Source organism: Meles meles, chromosome 20, assembly GCF_922984935.1.
Source record: "Meles meles chromosome 20, mMelMel3.1 paternal haplotype, whole genome shotgun sequence".
NCBI lineage: Eukaryota > Metazoa > Chordata > Mammalia > Carnivora > Mustelidae > Meles > Meles meles.
Genome location: NC_060085.1, coordinates 17,123,495 through 17,146,239, shown reverse-complemented (window position 1 = coordinate 17,146,239; position 22,745 = coordinate 17,123,495). Strand labels below are relative to the sequence as shown.

The window sequence follows — 22,745 nt, the reverse complement described above, 5'->3', positions numbered from 1 at the left end:
TTACAGCTTGCTTAATCTGCTGGCATTTCATCATAGAGAGGGGTGCGTGCACCCGTTGGAAGGTCCTGCCCAGGCCCCCACAGCCCTGAAGGCCACACAGAGAACCCTAGCTTGTTTCTCATTTAAGAATTTGTACTTTGCGGGCACCTGGGTGGCTCAATTGGTTAAGTGTCTGCTTTGTACTCAGGTCATAATCCTAGGGTCCTGGGATCGAGCCCCATGTCAGGCTCCCTGCTCAGTGGGAAGCCTGCTTCTCCCTTCTCTCTCTGCCTGCCTCTCTGCCTGCTTGTGTGCACTCTCTTTCTCTCTGTCAAATAAATAAAATCTTAAAAAAAAAAAATCTGTACTCTGTCCTCCTTTCCCTCTTCGGCCATCGCCATCCGAGAGCCTCTCTGCCCAGGGCTTGCTTGTCCAGCGAGGTGGCCAGGCTCTTAGGAAAGGTTCTTCTGCCAACAGCTCCCCCAGCCTTTCCTCTGGCTCCTAGTGCCTTACTTAGGACACTGGCCAGAGCCCTCTGTGACTGGCACCACCTGCCTCGCCAGCCTGACCAGCATTTACCTTCACCAAGGCCTGCTTCTCCAGCCACCTGGGTGTTCTGCACAGCACACCCTCCTGTGCTCCAGCTGCGCCCCTGTCCAGGAAGCCTGTCCTACTCCAGTCACCCCCACATTTTGTCCATCCCTCGCCAGCCCACCCTGCAAACCTTGTTGACCTCTCATGTGGCTGCGGTCACTTGTTCCCGCTTCTTCATCCCTGAGACTAGGCTGCTCGGGGTTGAAAGAACAAGGGCTTATCTTGATCCGTGCACATCATAAAAGCATTTCTCTGGGCCAAAAGCCTCCAGGCTGGTTTCCGGGCTCTCCTTCCCTGTAAGTGCGAGGCCTAGGAATGGTAGGGTCTGGTTCTCAGGTCTCCATGGTGGTCACTGTTGGGAATGGATTCATGGAGCAGATGCCGCGCTCAGGGAGGCAGCTGTCAGTGGCACGAGCAAAGTTTAAGGAGAGTTAGCACAGCGCATGTAGCTGTTTCACTTAAAATTTATATGTCTGTTCTAGCTCTTTCCTTTTCTAAATTTTCATTTAAATTCAATTTAGGTAACATACATTGTATTATTAGTTGTAGGGGTAGAATTTTGTGATTCGTCAGTTGCCCAGTGCACACCTAGTGCACGTCACATCCCATGCCCTCCTTAATGCCCCTCACCCAGCTACCCCGTCCCCCACCCACCTCCCCCGTCCCCCACCCACCTCCCCCATCCCCCACCCACCTCCCCTGCAGCAGCCTTCAGTTTGTTTCCTGGAGCTAAGAGTCTCTCATGGTGGGGCGCCTGGGTGGTTCAGTTGGTTAAGCAACTGCCTTCGGCTCAGGTCATGATCCTGGGGTCCTGGGACCCCGCATCAGGCTCCCTCCTCTTTCAGGGAGCCTGCTTCTCCCTGTCCCTCTGCCAGCTGCTCCCCTTGCTTGTGCTCTCTCTCTGTCAAATAAATATTGTTTTTGGGGGGGGCACCTGGGTGGCTCAGTGGGTTGAGGCCTCTGCCTTCTGCTCGGGTCATGATCCCGGGGTCCTGGGATCGAGCCCCACGTCGGACTCTCTGCTCAGCGGGGAGCCTGCTTCCTCCTCTCTCTCTGCCTGCCTCTCTGCCTACTTGTGATCTCTGCCTGTCAAATAAAAAATAAATTCTTTAAAAAATATATATTCTTTTTTTTTAAAGTTTCTTATGGTGTGTCTCCCTCTCTGATTTTATCTTATTTTATTTCTTCTTTCCTGTCCACTATGTTCATCTGTTTTGTTTCTTAAATTCCACATAAGAGTGAAATCATGGTATTTGTCTTTTTCTATTGGGCTTATTTTTCTTAGCATAATACTCTCTAGTTCCATCTAGTTCCATCTTGCAAATGGCAAGATTTTTTTTTAGTCCCCCCCCCTTTTTTTTGGTAACCTCTGCACCCAACATGAAGTCTGTACCCCAAGGTCAGGAGTCGTGTGCTCCTCCAGCCGAGCCTGCCAGGTACCCCTCTAGCTCTTTCTTACATCAAAGCGGCCTCCTTATGGCAGTGCCTTACTGATGTCTCAGAACGCAGTTTCAGTGGGATGGTCAAAGACACGTTGCTGCCAGTAATGAAGTGCACGGTGACACCCCCCCCCCCCAACTGGAGGGCCAGTCCTGGCAGGCACAGGGACCCTGGAGTGCCCCAGCACGTGCACTGAGAACATGGCCGGGCATTTGAGCGCAGACACGGATGCACACCCTGCATGTCCGTCTATGCGCAGGGCCAGTCTGATCTTATGGAGTCAGGGAGAAAGCCCAGGTATTCAGTTGCTTCTGTAGCTGGAAGCTGCATGGTGCTGTCCTCTGTTGTGGCCCCTGGTGTCCCCAGAGAATGAGTATGCTGTGTCAGATTTGAGACTTACCAAGAGACGGGGCAGGGGAGCGTGGGGAGCAGCAAGAGGAAGACCAAAAAAAAAAAAAGCCAAACAACAACAAAAAAAGACATTTTTCCCATAAAAACTTGAAACTAGTTCTCCTTCCCTCCATCCCCTGAATACACAGCAGGAGGAGTCTTATTCTAAGCCTGGTTCTAGTTGGAGTTACGTTACCCCTTAAGGTAAGGAAATAGGTGTTCCTGGAGGAACACCAGTCTGCTGGCCTGGAAGGGAGCCCTGGAGGCCCGAGCTCTTGCCTCACCCTGGTGGCTGGTAACTGCCCTTCCCAGCTCGACTGCCTTTCTCAGCTCAGCGGGCAACTCCATCCAGACCCACTGGCGTGTTGGGGGGAGGGGGAGGTCGCCAACCACGTGCATTTCTCACCACTCAAACCTAGCTCCTCCTGCATGTGTTCTGTGGGGGTCACCGTGTGCCTGGTCCAGGCTAGGGTCACTGGTTGCTAAGTTTTGTGGGCGGCGTGGGGGCAGGGGAGGCTGGGCAATGAGGCTCTGGTGCTGTGTGCCACTCGGGGGCTGTCGGGGGCTGCAACACCAAGCTGCTTCTTGCCAGGGTGAGAGGTTGCTGAGCCTCTCGGAAGGGCAGGGCAGAGCTCAGTCCCTGTACCAGTCCCATTCTTCCCCAGCTTCCTGGGCATCGAGGACTGGGAAAGAGCACCCATCTGAGCCAGTGGTTTTCTCCCCTTCTTTGCAGGACAAGGAAGACGGGGAACCCAAAACCAAGCAGCTCAGAGACGGGGAGGAGGAAGGCGAGAAGCACAGGTGAGGCCCTTGTGCAGCTCTGTGTCATCCCACCTTGTTGCTGACAGTCTCTACCCCCCCCCCCCCGCCCCGTGCCCTGCACTCCCCACCCCCACCCCACCCACCCACCCCCTGCAGCCCCTCGGCTACCTTGTGCAGGTCTGAAAAGCTCGCCCTTCCCCCCAGTTGGAGGCTTTGCTCCCTTTTCCCCACTGGCCAGCCGGCTTTTATGTGGCCACCCGCAGATTCTGCCCAACCCTCGTTAAGGTTTGTCCCTCCTCTCCAGACCACAGGCCTGACATGTTCCCCAGCACCTGCAGAATCAGGTCCAAACTGTGCCTGGCGTGTTTGCTTTGCCGGGGCTACCCGGCCTCATCCAGCCCCTTCCCGTTCCCTGTCACCCCTCTGGCCCTTCGGCATCTCCTGAAGGTGCCCTCTGTGCGTGCTGCTCTCCTAGCCTGGGTTCCTTGTCCTCGCCTTCCTCTCCCCTCCACCTTCCACGGGTCAGTTTTCCTGTGCAGCTCAGCTCGGAGGCTGCTTTGCCTCAAAAGTACCTGCGAAACATTGGCAAATCTGAGGTGTGGGGTGGGCAGGAGTTGTGTGGTTGGTCTTCGTGAGATGGGGAGAGCCTTCCTGCCCGCCCAGCACTTCTAAGCCAGAGTTCCGGGCTCTCGTACCCTCCCTCCCACGCCCAGCCTTGAACTCGGGCCACAAGGCCAGCGGGGGAGCTGTGCTTGGGATCAGACTTGGTCTCTGAATGGACAGGTCACCTTGATATCTTCTGTCCTGAGCAGTTTCCTCAAGGCCCAGGGCTTGAAGGCATCTGCTTGCATCGGGTAGTGGATATTGATGTCCGAAGAAAACTTCCCCGGGCAGGCTGTGCTTTGAGGGGGATAGCCGGAGGGGGGGACCCTCCCCGGAGGAGGGAGCAGGACTTCCTGATGCCACGGCCTTGTGTTGACCTTACCCATGTGAGGGGAACCTCCCCGGGGGCCCTCATCTGGAGCTGATCTCAAACCAGACGGGGCTTCTTCATCCCCCGGGTGGTGGGTGGGTGGGTGGGTGTGTTTGTATGTGTGTGTGTGTGTCTGTGTGTGTGTGTCTGTGTGTATGTGCATGCATCTGTGTGACTTGCAAGTTTACAGAGGGGGTTCACACCGCCCTCACAGGCAGCCCCAGAGGGTCCTTGCCCCCTCAGTTGTTCATCAGAGATGGGAACGGCTCTGTGCTGAGAGGTGGGTGGTGCTGGGACCCCGCCACCTTAGTGCTGGGCTCTGTGCTTCCCTGTTGGGACTGGCCCCTCCACCAGCACCTTAGGGGGCCCTCACTGGTGCCCGAGATGATGGCCGTGTCCTTGCTCTTTTGCCAGGCGACCTCACGTGTGTGGTTTGGGGGTGCATACCTGCACGGTTCCCCTGTTCCGTGGGACCTGCTAGGGGAACCTGTGGTTTTTTTTCTGGTTTGTTCTCACTTAGGTTCTCAGTCGATCGCTGGCTAGAGCCTAGAGTCCTGATTTTTGGGCTGTCTTCGCTTTGCTGGGATGTCGGTGCTCTCATCCCCCTCCTCCTGGATGAGAAAGAGAAGGGTCAGTGGTGAGCAGGGTGAGCTCAACAGGTGACTGTTGAGTCGTGTGATTGAATCTCCAACGTGGTGTCGATGGAGGGAAGAGCAGGCTTCGGAATTGAGAAGAGACAGGGCGGGAACATTCATGTGAAATTCAGAAACCCACACGATGACACAGGTGTTACTCGTTCTACAAGTCCTGACTTGATTGCTTCTCTGATTTGGCCTGGGAGGCGGCTGTGGACAAAACACCGCCCCTGCCCTCACGGGGCACATGTTCTCTGGAGGGGGACAGACTACAGGAAGAGGGCAGTGGAGTGGAAGCCACGGAAATGGGGCCAGGCTCGTGGACGTGCACCTGCTCCCACCCTCAGGTTAGCTGCTGGGAAGCCGGGAGGAAACAGGATTAGGGAAAGGCTTTCACCGGCCATGATACACCATTCCTTTAACAAAAAGGCAGAGGGAGGTGGGGCCAGGAACAAACCTGTCTCAAAAAACAGCAGTGTTGCTTTTGTTGAGGAAGAGAGCACAAGTGTGGTGTTATTCTCTATTTCTGTGTGCCTGAGAGATTTCATCACAAAAACAGTGTGAAAAGAAAGGGCCGCAGGGCCCCAGGTTCCTGTGCCGGAGCTCTGGGTAAGAGAGCCCTGGTTCACCTTCTAGGACTTAATGAGTCATTTGTGACAAAGTCTGAGACCCCCTCCGAAGTCCCTTCTTGAGCCTGCGGGGGCTGGATAGGTGGGGGCCAGTAGGGGAGGCAGGAAAACCCACTCAGAGCTGCCCAGAGACCAAACCTGTGGGACACTGAATTGAGTTCTGCTTCCATCCTGTTCTTCCACTTTTCTGAGGCCGTCTTCTGTAAGGCAGGGTGTGTTGGGGACAGGTCTGGCCTGGGAATCGAGTGTGGCTTCTGTGTGGGTCCCTCTGCTGCTCAGTCACTGCCTTTCTTGTCAGGAAGCCCCGCCTGAGCCAGGCGTGGAGCTGTGCCTGAATTTGTAGCCTCCCAGGAAAAGGGGACTGTCCTGACTTGAACAGGCTTAGAGCAAAGGGGCTACCCGGGTTATTTGGGAGGGCAGGGCAGAGCTTTAGTCCCTGTACCAAGTGGCCAGACTCCTGTGGGTTTAAGCCCAGACTACAGGGTCTGGGGTGTGGCTGTGGGCTTTCCAGGAAGAGCCTGAGGCCGCAGAATCTGTGTTGTCCTAGGCAAGAGGGGATCTTTCTTGTCATCGGTACCCCAAATCTGGAAAGGGACTCCCAGCAGGATGCTTAGGGCTTGGGAGCGCGCTCCACAGAGCCCCTAGGCCAAAGCCCCTGCCATGGCCCTCTCTGCCAGTGGGGGAGAAGGGGCCACCTTCCAGCACCACCAAGGACGGGGGCGGGGGCGGGGATGATCTCAGAGGCAGGTTAGCAGCGAGCTTCCTTGGCTCCTGGGAGGTAAGAACAGTCTGCTTCGGTCCAGGTTGGCCCTTGCTGAGCCCAGGTGCCAGATGGGCACCTCTGTGGGCACCAGCCCTTCTGAAGTGTCCTGAGAGAAACACAGGGCCCACTCTGGGCTGCCTTCAGCCAGGGATAGCAGGACAAGGCCTTACGGAGAACATTCCTCTTGCATTGGATCTGGAATCCTAGTGGGTAGGACTTGGGCAGGGAAGGCTCAGAGGCATGAACCACCAGGGTGGAAGGGTGAGTGGGGTAACCTCTTGTTGGGGAGGCAGGACAGACACCCTCTGACCCATGGCTTGGAAAGCCCAGCGCAGGCTTCGTACAGGTCCCTAGAGCAGGGAGGGAGGGTTAACATGGTGGCCCCGTAGGTGCTGCACAGGCTTATGGGGGCTGCGCATGTCTCTGGCTGGTGATGAACTTCCCAGATGGACTTCTCAGATGTTCATCATGTTCTTCTGGTTACACAGACAGGACTGAGCAAAGTTAGAAAAGTTGAGACCGTCCTTTGTGCAGCAGTGGGCCCAAACTGTAGAAACCAGGCAGATAGAGGGAGCTCGGGGCTTGGGAGTAGCTCCGGGTGGGAGGCCAGGCCTGCCAGGTACTAGCCTTCTGGCCCTGGCCAGTCCCATTGCCTCAGTGAGCCTCACCCGGGTATCTCCGGCAGAAAGGGGGGGGAGCACAATAGCGCTCGCTTCTCTGACGAGCACGGCAAATACCATCACTTTCTGTCTGGCTTGTGCTGGGCTCTGGACAGAAAGAAGTCACTTTGAGGCCCTCCCGAGAGAGCTGAGGGACTCCAGACACTCGTGGAGAAGGCAGAACTCTCACACAGGCTGTGCTCACTTGGCAGATGCGGCAGTGGTTGGGGAGACAGCGCGGGGGGGGTGGATGAGAGAAGTAAGGCTGAGAAATGAATCGTTCAGGTCCTTCATGGGACGCCCCCCCCCCCCCCGATACAGGTGAGCTTCAGCAAAGCCGTTGCGTGCCATCATTTGGCAGGTGCAGTGTGGGGCTGGGGCAGGAGGCCAAGGAAACGGGAGCACCCAGCAGGATCGGAGGCAGGCACCCCAGGACCTCACTCCTCGCCTGCCAGGCTAGAGAATCACCTCTCTTCCTCTCTGCCCGGGCTCCTGCCCGTTTGCCTAGGGACGCTTCTCAGAATCTTAGGCTCTTCCAGTTCAGTTGCCTTTCCTTATAAACTTTAGAATTGGCTTGTTAATATCGATTTTTAAAAAAGCTTGCTAGGATTTTGATTGGAATTACATGGAATCTGTAGATCCGCTATGTCTTTTAAAATCTGTATGACTCTCTCCAGGATAAATCCTGCCCTGTCCCCATACAAGCAAATCCCCACTGGGGTGGGGAGTCAGTCCCTTGAAGGTAGACCAGCTCAAGCCAGGCCCTGTGGGAAGGAAAGCCATGTTTGCCTTCCCAGAAGGCTTCTGCTTGTTGTCTGTGCTGGAACCGCTCTCTTCCAGCTGCTCCTCCCTGTAGCTGACTCTGAGGGGCGTCTGAGACTCCTCTCTCTCTCTCTTTTTAAAAAATATTTTATTTATTTATTTGACAGATCACAAGCAGGCAGAGAGAAGGAGGAAGCAGGCTCCCCGCTGAGCAGAGAGCCCCAATGCAGGGCTCAATCCCAAGACCCTGGGATCATGACCTGAGCCGAAGGCAGAGGCTTTAACCCACTGAGCCACCCAGGCACCCCTGAGACTTCTGTCTTAACTAAACAGCCCCTTGCTTATGCCCTTGATAAGAAAGGACCCGGCAGCCCTGGAAAACTGGCCCACTGAGAGGGGCTTTTCTGTCAGCTTTTGTGTTTTGTTTTTTTTTTTTTTTTTAATATTTTATTTATTTGACAGAGAGAAATCACAACTAGGCAGAGAGGCAGGCAGAGAGAGAGGAGGAAGCAGGCTCTCCGCGGAGCAGAGAGCCTGATGTGGGGCTTGATCCCAGGACCCTGGGATCATGACCTGAGCCGAAGGTAGAGGCTTTAACCCACTGAGCCACCCAGGCGCCCCAGCTTTTATGTTTTTTTTTAAAGCCTTGGTCACTTCCTCCTGAGGGCAAGTCAGCTGATCCGTGTGCCACAGTTGGGTGTTTGGGGGAGGGTTTGTAGCTGAGAGTCACGGCCACCCTGGCAGCGGGGAGGAGGGGGGACGTGCTGCACACCCTAGCGGGCGCGGGGCATGAAACATGTCTTGTTACGTGCCTGAACAAGCAAGCCTCAAACCCTCAGCCCCCCGCCACCAGCTCCTCCCTCCTCCTCCGGATCAAGGTGTGCCCCCAGCTGGAGCAGTCACCACGCGGGGACAGTCGCTCACTCCGGACTGGGTGTCACAGACTGCTACCGCAGAAACTGGGCCCCAAGCCCTCATTCTTCAGGATGGAAAACCAGTTCTGCAGCTCTCTATGGAGAGAGGTCCCACCCCGGCTGAGGCCCAGCCCGGGTCTGGCCCAGTGCCTGAACCTGGCAGACTGGCAAGTGCCAGTCCTTCTCTCGTCTGCGAGCTGGGTCTCTGGGACAGTGTCTTGTGCTTGCACAGCCCTGATGTCACCTTGATCCCACTCTCGTGGTGACCTCGGTGTGGCTCTCACCCACTCCTCCTGAGTCACCTCCGTGTGCTCTGGGCCCGGTCCATTGCAGTGGGATGGACTGTGGCTCCGTGGGTCTCCCTGCTTCTCCTGGCCCTGCCACTCAGGAGTAGGCCCTGGGTTGAGGGACAGTGAATCAGGAAGAGGACGGTTTAAGAAAGTTTAAGAAGGCAGTGTTCACCATGCGAGCAGGCCAGCCGCTTCCCTTCCATGCAGGGGAAAGCGGGGAGGGTGGCTGGGTCCTTTCTGCCTGGAAAGAAGCCCTGATCTTGTCAGTCGTGATCGTCAGTGCTTCCCAAGCCCTTCTGATGAAATCCCCCTCCCTGTTCTGGGAGCAGGTGTGGTCCGACCGCAAGATGAAGAAACCTCATTTCATGCAGGTGAAGCGACTTGCCCATGATCTCCCAGCTGAGCGGAAGGGGTCCAGTGCTGGGAGTCATCCCCCAGCCCCTCTGCCTGCAAGCTCCCAGGGCCCTGCCCGTTCTTTTCTGCTGCCTTTACCCTTCGCACCGCTCCCAGATGCAGAGGCACCGGGGGCATTTGGCCCGTGTGCGCTCGTGGCTCGTGGCTGGGGCCTGTGGGGTGAGCATCAGGGAGGTTGGGTAGTGGTGTGGTGAGAAGAGAAGGTTTCAGCCGGGGCTTACAGCCCGGGGCAGCCCCGTGGGGTTGAGCACCATCTACCTCCCAGCACGGCCTGTGCGACAGGTGGGGCCCAGGAGGGTGGGAGGCTCCCATCCCCCCTGTCCCCCACTGCCATCTGTCCCCATACAGCCGGTGTGGCCAGTTCAGGCCTCATCCTGTGTGCCCTTTGGGATTTGGCTCGGCTGCCCAGACCTTTGCCGTCTTCTCTTTTAAGATTTGCATTGATAGGGTGCCTGGGTGGCTCAGTGGTTTAAGCCACTGCCTTCGGCTCAGGTCATGGTCTCAGGGTCCTGGGATCAAGTCCCGCATCAGGCTCTCTGCTCAGCAGGGAGCCTGCTTCCCTCTCACTCTCTCTGCCTGCCTCTCTGTCTACTTGTGATCTCTCTCTGTCAAATAAATTTAAAAAAAAATCTTTAAAAAAAAAAAAAAAGATTTGCATTGATACTTAAAGTACTGAAATTATAGATTCCTGCTGTTTGTGACCTTTTTCCACACACTGTGTTCTGATCATCTTTTGATAAATACACTTCTTCGAACTTCTCAGTGGCTCAAATGCCCGTCAGCTGTGCATTTTCAGGTGGGATGGGTACGGAGCCCAGCCTGGAAGTCTAGGAACGCGGCCTGGGCCCTGCAGACTCTTGGGTGGCAGTGGGTACGGACCACACGAGCCAGATTTGGCAGCTCGAGCTGGGCAGAGGGGCCTGAATTAACTTGTGCTTGGCCCTGGGCATGGCCTTGGCCAGCTGCTGGCTGTTCCGAACCATCAGGGACTGGACACCTGGTACCCTTGGTGGGCCTTTGGGCTGATACAATGGGGTCAACTTGGGTGGGGGCTTCTCACCCCTGCCCAGCCCTGGTGCTTTTGGCTGCCCTGTTTTTAAGACAAGGCCTGACTGCCTTTCTAGTCTAGATTTCTAAAGCCCCTTCTTCTAACGCCTATGACCCACTGTGATATCAGGGGCTGAGGGAGGGTCCTAGAGGCTGGGAAGCTGGGAGGATGGGATATGGAGAGGGAGGAGGAGTTTCAAGAATGGTGCTGTGGGCCACACTCCGGAGAGTGAGAAGATGCGGGAATGGCCAGCATGATTTTTTTCCCTTCAAGAACACCGCAGGCTGACCCAGCTGCGGACCTGGGCATGCTGTCAGCTGGCCTTTCCTCTTCCACGGGACTGCAGGTCCCTAAGGAACTTGGTGAGGGGGGCTGGGTTCCGCCTCGAGGCCAGACACCTGGACTGGGATTCTGGCTCTGGCTTTTCCCACCCTCTGAAGCTCTTGGGCACATCCGTGAGTCTCTCTGTGGACTGTTTTCCACATCTGGGACGTATCGGTAACTGCCTGATGTTGAAGGGCAGTCCTGAGAGGTAGCACGTGGAGGGTGTTCCCGTGGAGAAGGAAGCATCGTCCCATCCATCTTGGCCTGCGCTCTGGGGTGGGGACTGGACATCAAGGGCAGGAGGATATGGGAGCTCCCACCCCTTTCCCTGAAGCCCTTGGACGAGTCTTTGGCCAGGGGTCACGTGAGAGGCTTTGTCCGTGGATGTGGTCCCGTCCAGCACGTGGTCCGTTCTTGTGCCGCACTTTCTCTGTCAGTAGGACGGAGGCCTTGGGCAGGTTGGCTAGCTGGGTAGGAGGGGAGGGCACTTGGACTACCCTCTGTCTGTACCTGTCCCCATCGTGTGGCCAGTGTTGCCCTTTGGGAGGACAGCCGGAGTACAGTGTCTTCTGCCCATGAGTGGGGAAGCCGCTGGGCTCTTTCAAAGTTTCATTTGCTATCAGGCCAACCATCAAGTTTCCCGAATTAAACTGCTGAGCAACCACCAAACAAGAAATCGCTACAGTCCATCTGTTCCCAGTGTCCGTGTTCCATACCAACCTTGTACTTCTAGGGAAGTTTCCTGGTGTTCTGATGACACTCTCCTGAGCTGGACCATTCCCCCCGGCCCCTGCTCCCATTGTGGCCACTGTCTGGACAGGGTGTTTGCAGTGTCCTCTGGGGGACTCCGCCAGAAGAGAGCCCAAAAATGTCTGCCCGGGGGTGTTACAAATGTTGCTACCAGAAGCATTTCTGTGTGGAACATTCGGTTTTGTTTGACCCTGTTTTGGTACTATTTCTATGGTATAATTTCCCCAGAGCAGGCTTATCAGGTCATGGGGCTTGAACACTCTAATCTGTCTGGAAGGAAGTAACCACCATCCTCCGGAGCACTTGTGAACTGTTTGGGACAGTTGCTTGTCACCTTGTTTTCATGGGCCTCAGGGGTCTGGCCTCTGGTAGCCACAAACTAGGCCTTGTCTACATTAGACACGGGGGTGAGTGTGCGTGTGCAGAGCCCAAAGCACACAGAAGGTTGTTGGGTGTGTGTGTGTGTGTGTGTGTCCCTGGAAGAGGCCCATGGCTCCGGACCCTGGATGTGCAAGCTGAAAGCCATCTGTGGTCAGAGCTACTGTCTTCAGCCAGGGCTGGCCTCCAGGACCTCCCAGGCCTGTCTTGGGCTTGGTTTGCCCTGTGTTCAGCTACTGAGAGGAGAGCTTCAAGACCCTCCCCACCTTTCTCTGGTCCTGGAGGAGCCTGTGTTGGCAGGAGGGACCTAGATAGCTGGGTGGGGTCGCCGTGTTCTTAGGACCCAGGGCAGGGGCTGAGGATGAAGCCATGAGACAAGGGTCTGGTGTCCCCGAGTGTAAGGCTGGGAGCACGGATAAGGGCAAAGTAGGCCAGGGCTAAGAACCCTCCACGAGCAGCAGGCTTTCTCTGAGACCTGTTTGCCAGCCAGAGGGTTGGACCTTCCAGATATCTGGAAACCTCCTTTAACATGAACATTCTAGAACTCTATTCCTGGGTAGAGTTTCATTTTTTACAGAGAATACCAACTTCTTCTGAGGGACATGTGTGGGAGGTGATTTCCCCAGAATCTCCCTGGCAGCCCACACCCAGGGTCCCTGCAGCTGGCCTTGAGGGAGACCTCGCTGTAGTCACCGATCCTGCTCAGGCTCTTGCTAGGTCTCCTCAGATACCCAGGGAGGGAGTGGAGGAGAGGAGATGGAAACAAGTATTTCCCCTGTCTAAGGAGACTCCATAGAATGTGAACGTGGGTGTCACTGCTGCTTTGCTTACAAACACAGCAGAAGGCCCTGAGGAGTTGGCTGCCCAGGCCTGGCCACATTCCTGCCCCTTGTGAATCTCCTGGGCACAAATTCTCTGCTTCCGGGATTCTCTTCACAAGTACTCTAAGGCCTAGAGAGCCCCAGGCCACCCACCACGTGCCCTCCCTGAATTCCTCTGTGGAGTGGAGACAAGTGTGAGTTGGCAGTGGAGTGTGGGGCTGACTTTCTGAGAGCTTGTGGGGCAGGGTGTGCAGGACAGCCACGAAGGGTCACGTGCATGGGGTGTGCAGGCTGCTGCAGAGAGGGGAGGGCCGTGGAGGGCCAAGGGGAGGCCCAGGAGAAGAGCCGTGTGCTGTGTCATGGGGGTGGATGGCAATCTTTGGGCTGCCCAGTATGCCATCTGGTTGAGTTAAGTCTTGAAGCCCAGGGGCAGGAAAGTGTAGCAGACTGGGCTGGGAGTGACCCAGGGGACATTTGATTAGAAAGTAGGCTGTGGGGACCAATGGGGAATGCGATCAGGACTGTGTGAAGAGGCTGAGTCTTGTTTAGGGGACACAGGGGGCTCTGGATCAGAGAGGGTGAAAATGGGGGTACTCAGATGGCCTCTTTGTCTGAGCCTGCTCCGTAGGAGATATAGGCTCAGCTCAGATGATGTCTGCCCACATGGAGGGACCTGGGAGTGGCCCAGGGCATTTGCACCGGACTGGCTCAGTCAGTAGAGCATCTGATTCTCGATCTCAGGGTCATGAATTCAAGTCCCACGTTGGAGATGGAGCCTAATTTAAAAAAAAAAATCCATACCATTTCTCGTGCAGCCAGGTGTCCCCAATGCTGAATTTTCGATCCCAGGAGTCATTATGAGTATTTTGTACAGTCAGTATTCTTCTAAATTTCCCTGCATATTTATTCAGTCTTGTGCATTTCATTCCTTCTGCAATTCCTTCTGCATTCCTTCTGCAACTGACTGAAGGAAATGGTTTTCCTTCAGTCAAAAGCACTCCTCTTAATATTTCTTGACAGATTCCCTGACGGCCAATTTTGCTAGTTTTTCTTTGAAGGCTTTTTTTTTTTTTTTTTTTTTTTGAGAGTACGCAAGCACCAAGGAGGGCAGAGGGAGAGGGTGAGAGAATCCCAAGCAGATTTCCCACTGAGCGTAGAGCCCGATGGCAGACTCGATCCCACGACCCTGAGATCATGACCTGAGCCGAAGTCAGGAGTCAGATACTTACCTGACTGAGCCATCCAGGTTACCCTTTTTTTTTTTTTTTTTAAAGATTTTATTTATTTATTTGACAGAGAGAGAGATCACAAGTAGGCAGAGAGGCAGGCAGAGAGAGAGGAGGAAGCAGGCTCCCTGCAGAGCAGAGAGCCCTATGTGGGGCTCGATCCCAGGACCCTGAGATCATGACCTGAGCTGAAGGCAGCGGCTTAATCCACTGAGCCACCCAGCCGCCCCCAGGTTACCCTTTTTGAAGGCTAGTTTATCTAGATGTATCATTCTGGCGCAGCAGTCTCATGACTCCTGGCCTTGGCCGTGTATCACTCCATTGTCTTACAGTTTCCATTGTTTCTGTCGAGAAGTCAGCTGTCCATCTTAGGTTTTCCTTTGAAGGCCACCTGTCTACCTAATTTAAGAATCTTTGGCGTTGAGTAGTTTGATAATGATTTGCCTGACTGTGCTCTTCTTTGGAGTTCCCAGTGTTTCTTTCATCTGTGTGTGGCTTGGCTCGATGTTTTCCACTTATTTTGTGAAATTTTCAGTTATTATCTCTTTAAATATTGTTCCTGGGATTCTCATTACATGTTATGTTAGCTCTTTCTGCCATGGCCTGTGAGTCTCTCCTGTTCTTTTTCGTATTTCCCAACGGTTTTTTCCTTTGTGCCTTGGTCTGGATATTTTCTGACTTACCTTGAGGTTCCCTAATCCCTCCTTTCATTGTTCTAAGCTCTAGTGGAACCCATTTATTGAGTTCTTTTAGCTTTGGTTAGATTTCCAGTTGTAGAATTCTCATTTGATTAATTTTTACAGTTTCACATTCTCTGCTGCAGTTCTCCGTTGTGTAGAGGCCTTCCCGAACTTTCATTAATTTCAGTTTTGTATTTCATTTCTAATCATTTTAGTGTCTGAATCTCCTTTGAGTGTATCTCTGGCATCTTTATTTATTTATTTTTTCTCCTCATAGCTTTGGTAGAATCCTGGATGTTGTGTATGAAAAGTCCTGGGGATAATTTGGGGTTCCGAATCATTTATTTTCTTCCAGAGAGAATGTATTCCAGCTTCTGGCAGGTGGTTTTGTTACAGATGCCCTCACTCACCCTTTCAGGACTTAGGAAGAGGCTTCCTTCCTCGCACTGATGCAAACTTCTGTCTCTTCAGCCCATGGGTTGGCGGGAAGCTCTGCTTGGGGTCTCCGCTTTTTAGCCTCTGCATGTAAGTGGATGCTTTAAGGGAGAAGAGGTGCCCAGGGTCAGCCTCACCTGTTGCACTGCCCCCCTCTCTGTGATCGCAGCCCCTCCAATCCTGGTTGCCCAGGTACTTGTCCAAGACTAACAAATGGGTTTTATTTTTTAAAGATTTTATATATTTATCTGACAGAGAGAGATCACAAGCAGGCAGAGAGGCAGGCAGAGAGAGAGGAGGAAGCAGGCTCCCCGCTGAGCAGACAGCCCAATGCGGGGCTCGATCCCAGGACTCTGAGATCATGACCTGAGCTGAAGGCAGAGGCTTAACCCACTGAGCCACCCAGGCACCCCTGTTGTTACTGTTTAAAGATTTTATTTATTTATTTGAGAGAGAGAGCATGAGCAGGGGAGGGGGCAAAGGGAGAGCAGGCTCCCCACTGAGCAAGGAGCCCGATATGGAACTCGATCCCAGGACTCTGGGATCATGACCTGACAGAGGCAGACACTTAATGGACCAAGCTACTCAGGCGCCCTGTTGTCAAGTTTTTCAAGTTGTTTGCAGAAGCAGGCGGTTAAACCTTGGTCCCATGTTGGAAAGACAAGGCCCTGAGCAGAACCCACTGCCCCCATGACCTGCCCCAGAGGCTCTTGTCCCATGTCAGTGATAGGCGTAGGGGAGGGCTAGTTAATTGGGGATTAGTGAGAGGCAGTCTCTTCATTAGGTCTCACAGAGTCAAGCAAGGAGGGCTCGGACCTAGCTTGACACAGCTGGGCAGTATCAAGTTTACTGTTTACTGATGTGGAAACTGAGGCCCAGATGGGACAGTCCCACAGTGACTGGGACCCATGTGTCCATGACTCCTGGACCCGTACTCAGCTCCAGGGGCACAGAGGGCAGCAGGCAGCAGGGGACATGCTGTGGGACATGGGGGTTGCTGGGTGGCCAGCCCCCTGGCCGTGCTGCTCTTTCCTGTTGTGCTGCCTCTCCCTGTCCCCCTGCCATGTCCTCCCCGTTCCAGTGTCTTCCGAAGCCTGAGCAGCGAGGAGGCCAGGGTGTGGGCACTCGCTTTTGCCATGAGCCCCGGCACAGTTCCCAGTGGCCTCCCCTCTTGCCTGCTGATTTCTCACACAGCCCTGGAGCTGGTTTCTGAGAGTGATAGGGGTTTTCTTTCTCACTAACCCCTGCAGTCTTCTGCCCACACCCAGTTTCTCTTCCGCTTCTCTCCTCACCCTGTTGTGAACGAAAGTGCACCAAATCACTCGCGGCTTTCTCTCCCCGTGCCTCCGTGGCATTTGCCGTGGGCCCAAGGGAGCCATTAGCGGGTAGAGGACAGGGTGGGTCTCCCCGCTCCGTAGAGTGGGCGGCAGGTTTTCTGCATGCAGGCCGTGCGGGCACTGCCCCTCGGGGCCCTGGCAGAGAAGGGCACTGGTAGGGCTGGTGAATTAGGAGATGATTGGCATCAGAGAGTTCCCCAGCTCAGACCACTGCCGCTTGCCAAGTGTATGGCCACAGACACCTGCTGCCTCGGCTCTAGAAAAGCTGGCTGCCCAGGGACATGAGTGGTGTTTTTGCCCGGCATAGACAGTGTTCCGTAGGTGACGGAGCCCTCCTGCTGGGAAAACAGGCCCTATCCTGGAGGTCTAGGACTTCAGAGGGGCCGGCAGTCCTTGAGGGGCTCAGAAGAGGTAGTGAGGAAGGAGGACCCCCAGCCCAGGCTTCTCTGGCTGGTATGTCAGGGTCACTTCTGCTTCCCCAGGGCTGAAATGGTCTGGCCCACAGTCTCTGGTTTTTATGAAGCAGCAGCCCCCAGGAACTGTCACTCTGCCACCCTGTGGGCTTGGCCAGGGCCGCTTCTGGTGCGGGCAAGCTTCTGGGTGGGGAGTGGGGTGGATGAGCTGCTGAGCCAGGGCGGCCCCAGCAAGTCCGTGGTGTGGCCCATCCTGCCGGAGGGGACTGGCCAGGCAGGCCCACTGTGGATCCTGGTCCCCCCGTGGCTCTTCTGCCTTCACAGAGCTCTTGGGGTCCATCCAGGAGCACTTTAAGGAGCTCTTGCGGCCTTGGGGCTGGGCTGTTCTCCTGGCTGTCCTGGTGGGCCTGGCTCTTCAGCCTCACACACCGTCGTGCCTGTCCTCCGCCCTTGCTGCCTGTCCCTAGCACAGGTGCACCCTTGCCACCAAGACCTGAGGTCTGCTCCAGTGGCTCCCGACCTCAGAGACTCTGAGGAGGAGGCCGGGCTTGGAGAACCCGGGGACCATCAGGTTTTCGCCCTTCGGAGAAACTCAGCCCGGGAGCTCTGGCCCTGACTCCAGGTCAGATGGTGCAGCCACTGCTGTGGGAGCTCGTGACAGTGGTGCAGCCTCTCGGACCTCCGGCCCCCAGCTGTCCCATGGGGCTCCTCCGGGATGCGTGGCCCGTGAATGCTCCCCAAGGCTCCTCGGCCCCAGCTCTGGGCGAGGACAGAATGGGCCGCCCAGCTGCTACCTGGCAGGGGATGGGACTGAGGCTCAGAGTCCTCTGTTCCTGTGCTTTCCCTCTTCACCAGGCTGTCTCCGGAGAGACTCCAGCCTGTGTGGCTTCCTCACCGTCTGATTCCCGTGAGGAATCTGATTCCTCAGGGTCTGATTCATGACCTTGGAGGTGACCGAGGTGACCACGCCCTCTGCTCCATCGCTGCCTGTTGTCTGCTCTCATAGGGAACTCAGGCTGCGGAACTATGTCCCCGAAGATGAGGACCTGAAGAGGAGGCGGGTGCCCCCGGCCAAGCCAGTCGCAGGTACGTAGGCTGCGTTGCTCCACCTCTGCTCTGAGACGCCCCTGGATGCCTCTGCCTCGGCAGGTGTCGTGCTCCCTTGGGAAATAACCAGCAGCGCCAGGGCTGAAGTCGGGCTTCTAGGAGCCTCTGGCCCCATCTCACAACTGTGGGGCCGTAACCCATGTTGAACGACAGCAGAGGCGCTCAGGGCACCCGAGGGCCTTCCAGGGACCTGCGAGGGAAGAGGCCACGTCCCCTGGGAGGACCTCTCTGGGCTGAGGGGCGGAAGTGGCCCTGGGGCCCTGGGACGGCAGGGGCAGTGGGAAGGGTGGGGAGTGTCCTGTGGGCACCTGGGGGTCCGAGTGAGACCCCGAAGAAGAGCAGAGCGTTCAGGTGCTCAGAGGGCCATGGGCAGACGCCCGCCGGGCACAGAGGAGGGGAGAGGCGTTCATGCCGGCAGGCGAGGGTCCGGCCCCGAGGCCGCCCTTCTCCCGTGGTGTGGGGAGCAGCTCAGCAGCCGGAACTCGTGGGAGGGCTGCACACTGGAGATGCCGGGCGCTTCCTACCCCGGGGGTCCCTGGCCCTGTTTTTAGCCTTTGTGTTATCAGTTTTGAATTCTACAAGTTATAAATGAGTAATCGTTTATCTTGAAAATAGTAAAGTGTTGCCCCTTCAGTCACAGCCCAGTCTGGTTCCCCATGTTGTTTGCCCCGAGATTCACATGCCTTCCGGGTGATTTGCTTCATGCTGTGGGCCGCACCGTGGTGGGGCAATAAGGCCGGACAAGGGAGGGGGTGGGGAGTGGTCCCGTGCCACTGGGTCAGCCCTTGTGGCTGGAGAGTGAGGCAGGGCTGAGGGGCCAGGAGGCAGCACGTGGCCACAGTGACAGGGGTCGGAGGAAGTTCCTGGAGCCCAGAGTTGTCGTTAGCGCTCCTGGTCTCTGTCCCCACGGGGGTGATGATGGTCTCATCACCCAGAGGCCCAGTGCGTGGTCACCTGCGGGGCATAGCTGGGAGGTGTGTGAGGACAGCTGTTCCCCAGGTCACACACATCCAAGTGGGATGGGAAGAAAAGACACCTGGGTCCCAGCCAGTCCAGGGCCAGAAGACACCCTCAGAGCCCAGGAGCCCCTGTAGAATACAGGAAAGGTGGTCCTCGTGGTTCTTCACAAAACCGTCTGTGGTAATATGCAGGCAGTCCTCGCATTTCCCAGCTGTGCGTCCTGGCTGGAGGTCTGCCCTGGCTGGAGTCCTGTGCGCTGTCTCTTCCAGCAGTCCGCCTCCTGCGGGCCCTCCTTCGCCCAGGATTGCTTTCATCCCAGGAACCCCAAGCCCTTCCTCCAGGGCTGCCTTTGCAGTCTTAGTCTCTGGAGGTTGGGACCCCCGGGAGAGGGCCAGGAAAGCCCAGGGTTTCCGGGCGTATCCCCGCCCGCACCCTCTCCCCCTTCCCTGGGCTGCAGGGTGCGCCCCAGCGAGTGGCGGCGCCTTTCCGACCGGCCCGTGTGGTTGTCTTGCACCCTCTAGTGGAAGAGAAGGTGAAGGAGCAGCTGGAGGCCGCCAAGCCAGAGCCCATCATTGAGGAAGTGGTGAGCGTCCTGAGGGCCCTGGGAGCCCACTGGGGGCCCTTCTCTGCTCCTCACTCCCCGCCCCATGCCCTCCTCTCTCCCGCTTCCTTCTTCTGTCTTTCCACTTCTGTATTCTCTTTCCACCCCACTTTCCCTGACCCTCCCCTCCCTCCCTCCCTTGTTCCCCACTTTCTGCCTCTGTGCCCTGGTGCTGGGCCCCTCCAGTCCTGACATGCGTCTGCTTCCTCCCCAGGACCTGGCCAACCTCGCACCCCGGAAGCCTGACTGGTGAGCGCTGCCACATAAGACTGGCGTGGCTGACTGGCCACTCGTGCTGGGCACGGCCCTCCAGCTGGGCCTCTCCCGCCCTCAAAGCAGGGAGATGGACCGTGTGGACACGCAGCTACACGACATAATAACTGCCTGCAGAACCTCCTGACAGGACATAAAGGGAGAGTGAGAGGGAGGCCTGTGGGGGCGACACCTGGAGGGCAGGGAGGGGCCCAGGGAGAGGGAGGAGCAGCCATCCCCTCCAGAAGTCCATTCTGCAAGGGCGAGGATCCGGCCCACCTCAGAGAGTTACATTTGAGCAAGGCCAGCCGTGGCCCTCACGGAGCCACAGGATGGAAGCAAGGTGATGGGAAGGGCAGACGTCAATTTCTGTCCCAGTTTGCCACCGCCTGGCCTGTTCTGCTAGGGCCTCAGTTTCCTCTCCTGTGAAAGGGGACTGCGTGTCCTTCCCCGGTGCCCCTGTGACCAGGCTGATACAGAGGGTGAGAGAGGGCTGCATGGCCTGGGGCTTGTGTTCTGCTTGCCCTCGGGCCAGAGTGGCGGGCTGCATCCCTCTCAGCCGCAATCCTGTGGCAGGCACGGCCCCACTGAAGGTGTTCTCATTTGTTGAAGCAAAAGCATGGGGCGTGCGTCCTAGGAATCCCAGAGTGGGGAGAGCAGGCTGTGTGCGCGCTTCTGGAAGCCCCTGCTGGCGAGGGTGAGCACGTGGCTGGAGGAGGAGCCGGACCCATAGAGAGACCAAACCAGGAGGGCCACCCTGAGCAGCCATCCACCCTTGCACACCTTGACTCAGGCCCTGTTGGCCGATGCCGGGTTTGGGAGAGTGCAGAGAGGGAGAGAGGGAGGTCCTGGCTGCCTCGCCAGGGTGGTCTCCTCAGGCAGCTGAGTGTGATTCCTACCACCACAGGGGCTTTGGGAGGGGAGGGTCCCAAGGCCACACCAAGCCAGCTCTCACCTTCCGGCCTCCTCGCACCTGCCTGCTACAGGGACCTCAAGAGAGACGTAGCTAAAAAGCTGGAGAAGCTAGAAAAGCGGACCCAGAGGGCCATTGCCGAGCTGATCCGTAAGTACAGGGCCTAGCAAGGTGGGGTCCCTGCCCTCTGGGTGGTGGCCCAAGCACAGGGCCCCTCCCGACTGCTTCTGTCTCCCATCTATGCAGGTGAGAGGCTAAAAGGCCAGGAGGACAGCCTCGCCTCTGCAGTGGACGCTACAACCGAGCAAGAGGCCTGCGACTCGGATTGAGGCAGGCCTTATCTCCCCCCACCCCATCATGCCTGTCCTGTGGGCCGGTGGCCTTGGGCAAGGGTGGGGGCTGGGCTTGCTGTTACTTCCCATTTGGCTCCAGAACTACATTGCCCCACCAGCCAGAAACCTTGCCTGGGGTGAGGTCAGCTCCTTGTCTCCTGTCTCCTGAGAGGTCCTCACCATGCCGAGAGGGGCAGAGCCAACAGCAACCCCATGGGCCGGCTGCATCTGTACATGCTTATGTAACTGGAAGTTCTTGTATCCCTAGAAAGAGAAGCAAGCAGACCCATGTGTGTGGCAGAAACCTATTACATATTTTTGGGGTCCCTGGGGCACTGTGGGTTTGCGCCCCAAGACAGGGCAGCTATGAGGTGAAGCGTCACACGAGGAAGCCCTGTGTTGGACCAGGCATGTCGAGGCTGGAGGAGTGCAGAAGGCCTAGACCCGACCTTTTGAGTCTGGGTCCTGGTCCAGTCAGGCGGTCATGTCAAAACCTATGGGTGACAGGGAGAGTCTGAGAGGCTTCTCTAAACCCTTCCACAGGCCTGGACCTTGCTGGAGTGTCTGGCCAGCCTGGAGAGGCTCCCACTCTGTGTCGGTCCTCTGTGGTTCCACTCACAGTGTGAGAGAGAAGGGAGAGGCTGGGCATGTGGAGGGGGTATGCGTGTCCTGGCAAGCCTCCCTCCCAGGCAGAGCCAGATTCAAGGCTCCTGGCACCGTTGTGTCTCACTCTCACAAACCCCGGCGGTCCCTGTCCCTGCGTCACCGTCAGAGCCAGACTGTGGCTTCCCTGGGACGGGGCCCCTGCACCGGGGTGGGGGTTGGCTCCTAGAGACTAGGGTATTAGAGCCTGGTTTTGGGGTGTGGTCTTAGGCCCTAGGTCCCCAGGGTCCTGGCATTGGGACCATGAGCTTCGTCTGTGGAGCTATCTGGAGTGACTGGCCACAGCGCTGAGTCCAGGTCCCCGTGGCCAACTAGAGTTTCATCTCCAAAGTGGTAACACGCTTGAGCTACCTGCAGGGTTTCCCCTCGAGTGTTCCACCCCCACCCGGTGTCATCCCACTGCATCCTGTTCTCTGCTGAGTTGGAGGAACGTTGGCGTGACTCTGGTGGACGGTGCCAAAGACCCAGGTCACAGACCTGAAGTGAGTACATGTGCCCCGACACCAGCACGTTCAGATGAAGCAGATGCTTTCATCTAAAAACTACCCTGAGAAGATAACCTGTGCAGGAAGGGAGCAGGCCTGACCGAGGGCCAAAGCAGTAGATGGCTTGCTGAGCAGTGGGCAGGCCCAGGACTCTGGTTCCCAAGGGAGCCGGGGTCATACCTGCCCATGGGTGGCAGGGCTGGAGCTGGACTTCCTCTGCCTCGTGGCATCGGGGACCGGCCTTCCCTTCCTGGGAATAAAGGACAAGAAGGTGCCTCCATGCCCAGGACTGGCATACAAGCAGGGTGCTAGTCTGTGGCAGCGTATGCCTCAGACTCCCGGCGAGGCTCCCACTCTCTTGATGGCGCTGGAACTGGCATGTGGCCGGCCCCACAGAGTAGGAACCCCAAGAGCTGAGGAAAGGTTTGCTTCTGCGTTTACAGCTCTGACTACAGCAGACTGGCGTGCACAGAGAGGACAAAACCAACACCATCACGCACGACGGGCGCACAAACGAAAGTTACAGAATATGTGAGGAGACTGGTGCCTTGAAGAAGGGGTACCACCCCACCAGGTGGAAGAATTGATCCCAAGGAACTGAAACCATGACTTCCTTACAGGCTTTAAAATGAACGTTGGTTTTCTCACCAGAGTAAAAGCGGCACTCAGCTCCTCTAACTCAGGAACTTAGGTAGGAGGAAGATCTGGGTGGTAATCTTGGAAACAAAGAATGTTTATTAAAATAAGTTACACACACACACACACACACACACACACACACACACACCACACTCAACTCACTGGAGGAGCTAAGTA

At 56.5% G+C, this 22,745-nt stretch overlaps 1 protein-coding gene across 2 annotated transcripts in view; it reads left to right on the top strand.

Annotated features, from left to right (window-relative positions):
- CCDC12 (coiled-coil domain containing 12) overlaps nt 1-22,745 on the top strand; it is a 53,838-nt gene extending 31,093 nt beyond the window's left edge. For both annotated transcript variants that reach the window (XM_045991326.1, XM_045991325.1), the window contains exons 2-7: nt 3,137-3,204; nt 17,623-17,702; nt 19,205-19,266; nt 19,499-19,533; nt 20,523-20,599; nt 20,696-22,745. In XM_045991326.1, the coding sequence (XP_045847282.1) occupies nt 3,137-3,204; nt 17,623-17,702; nt 19,205-19,266; nt 19,499-19,533; nt 20,523-20,599; nt 20,696-20,778 (405 nt within the window). In that variant the 3' untranslated portion in view covers nt 20,779-22,745. The remainder of the gene's footprint in view (nt 1-3,136; nt 3,205-17,622; nt 17,703-19,204; nt 19,267-19,498; nt 19,534-20,522; nt 20,600-20,695) is intronic.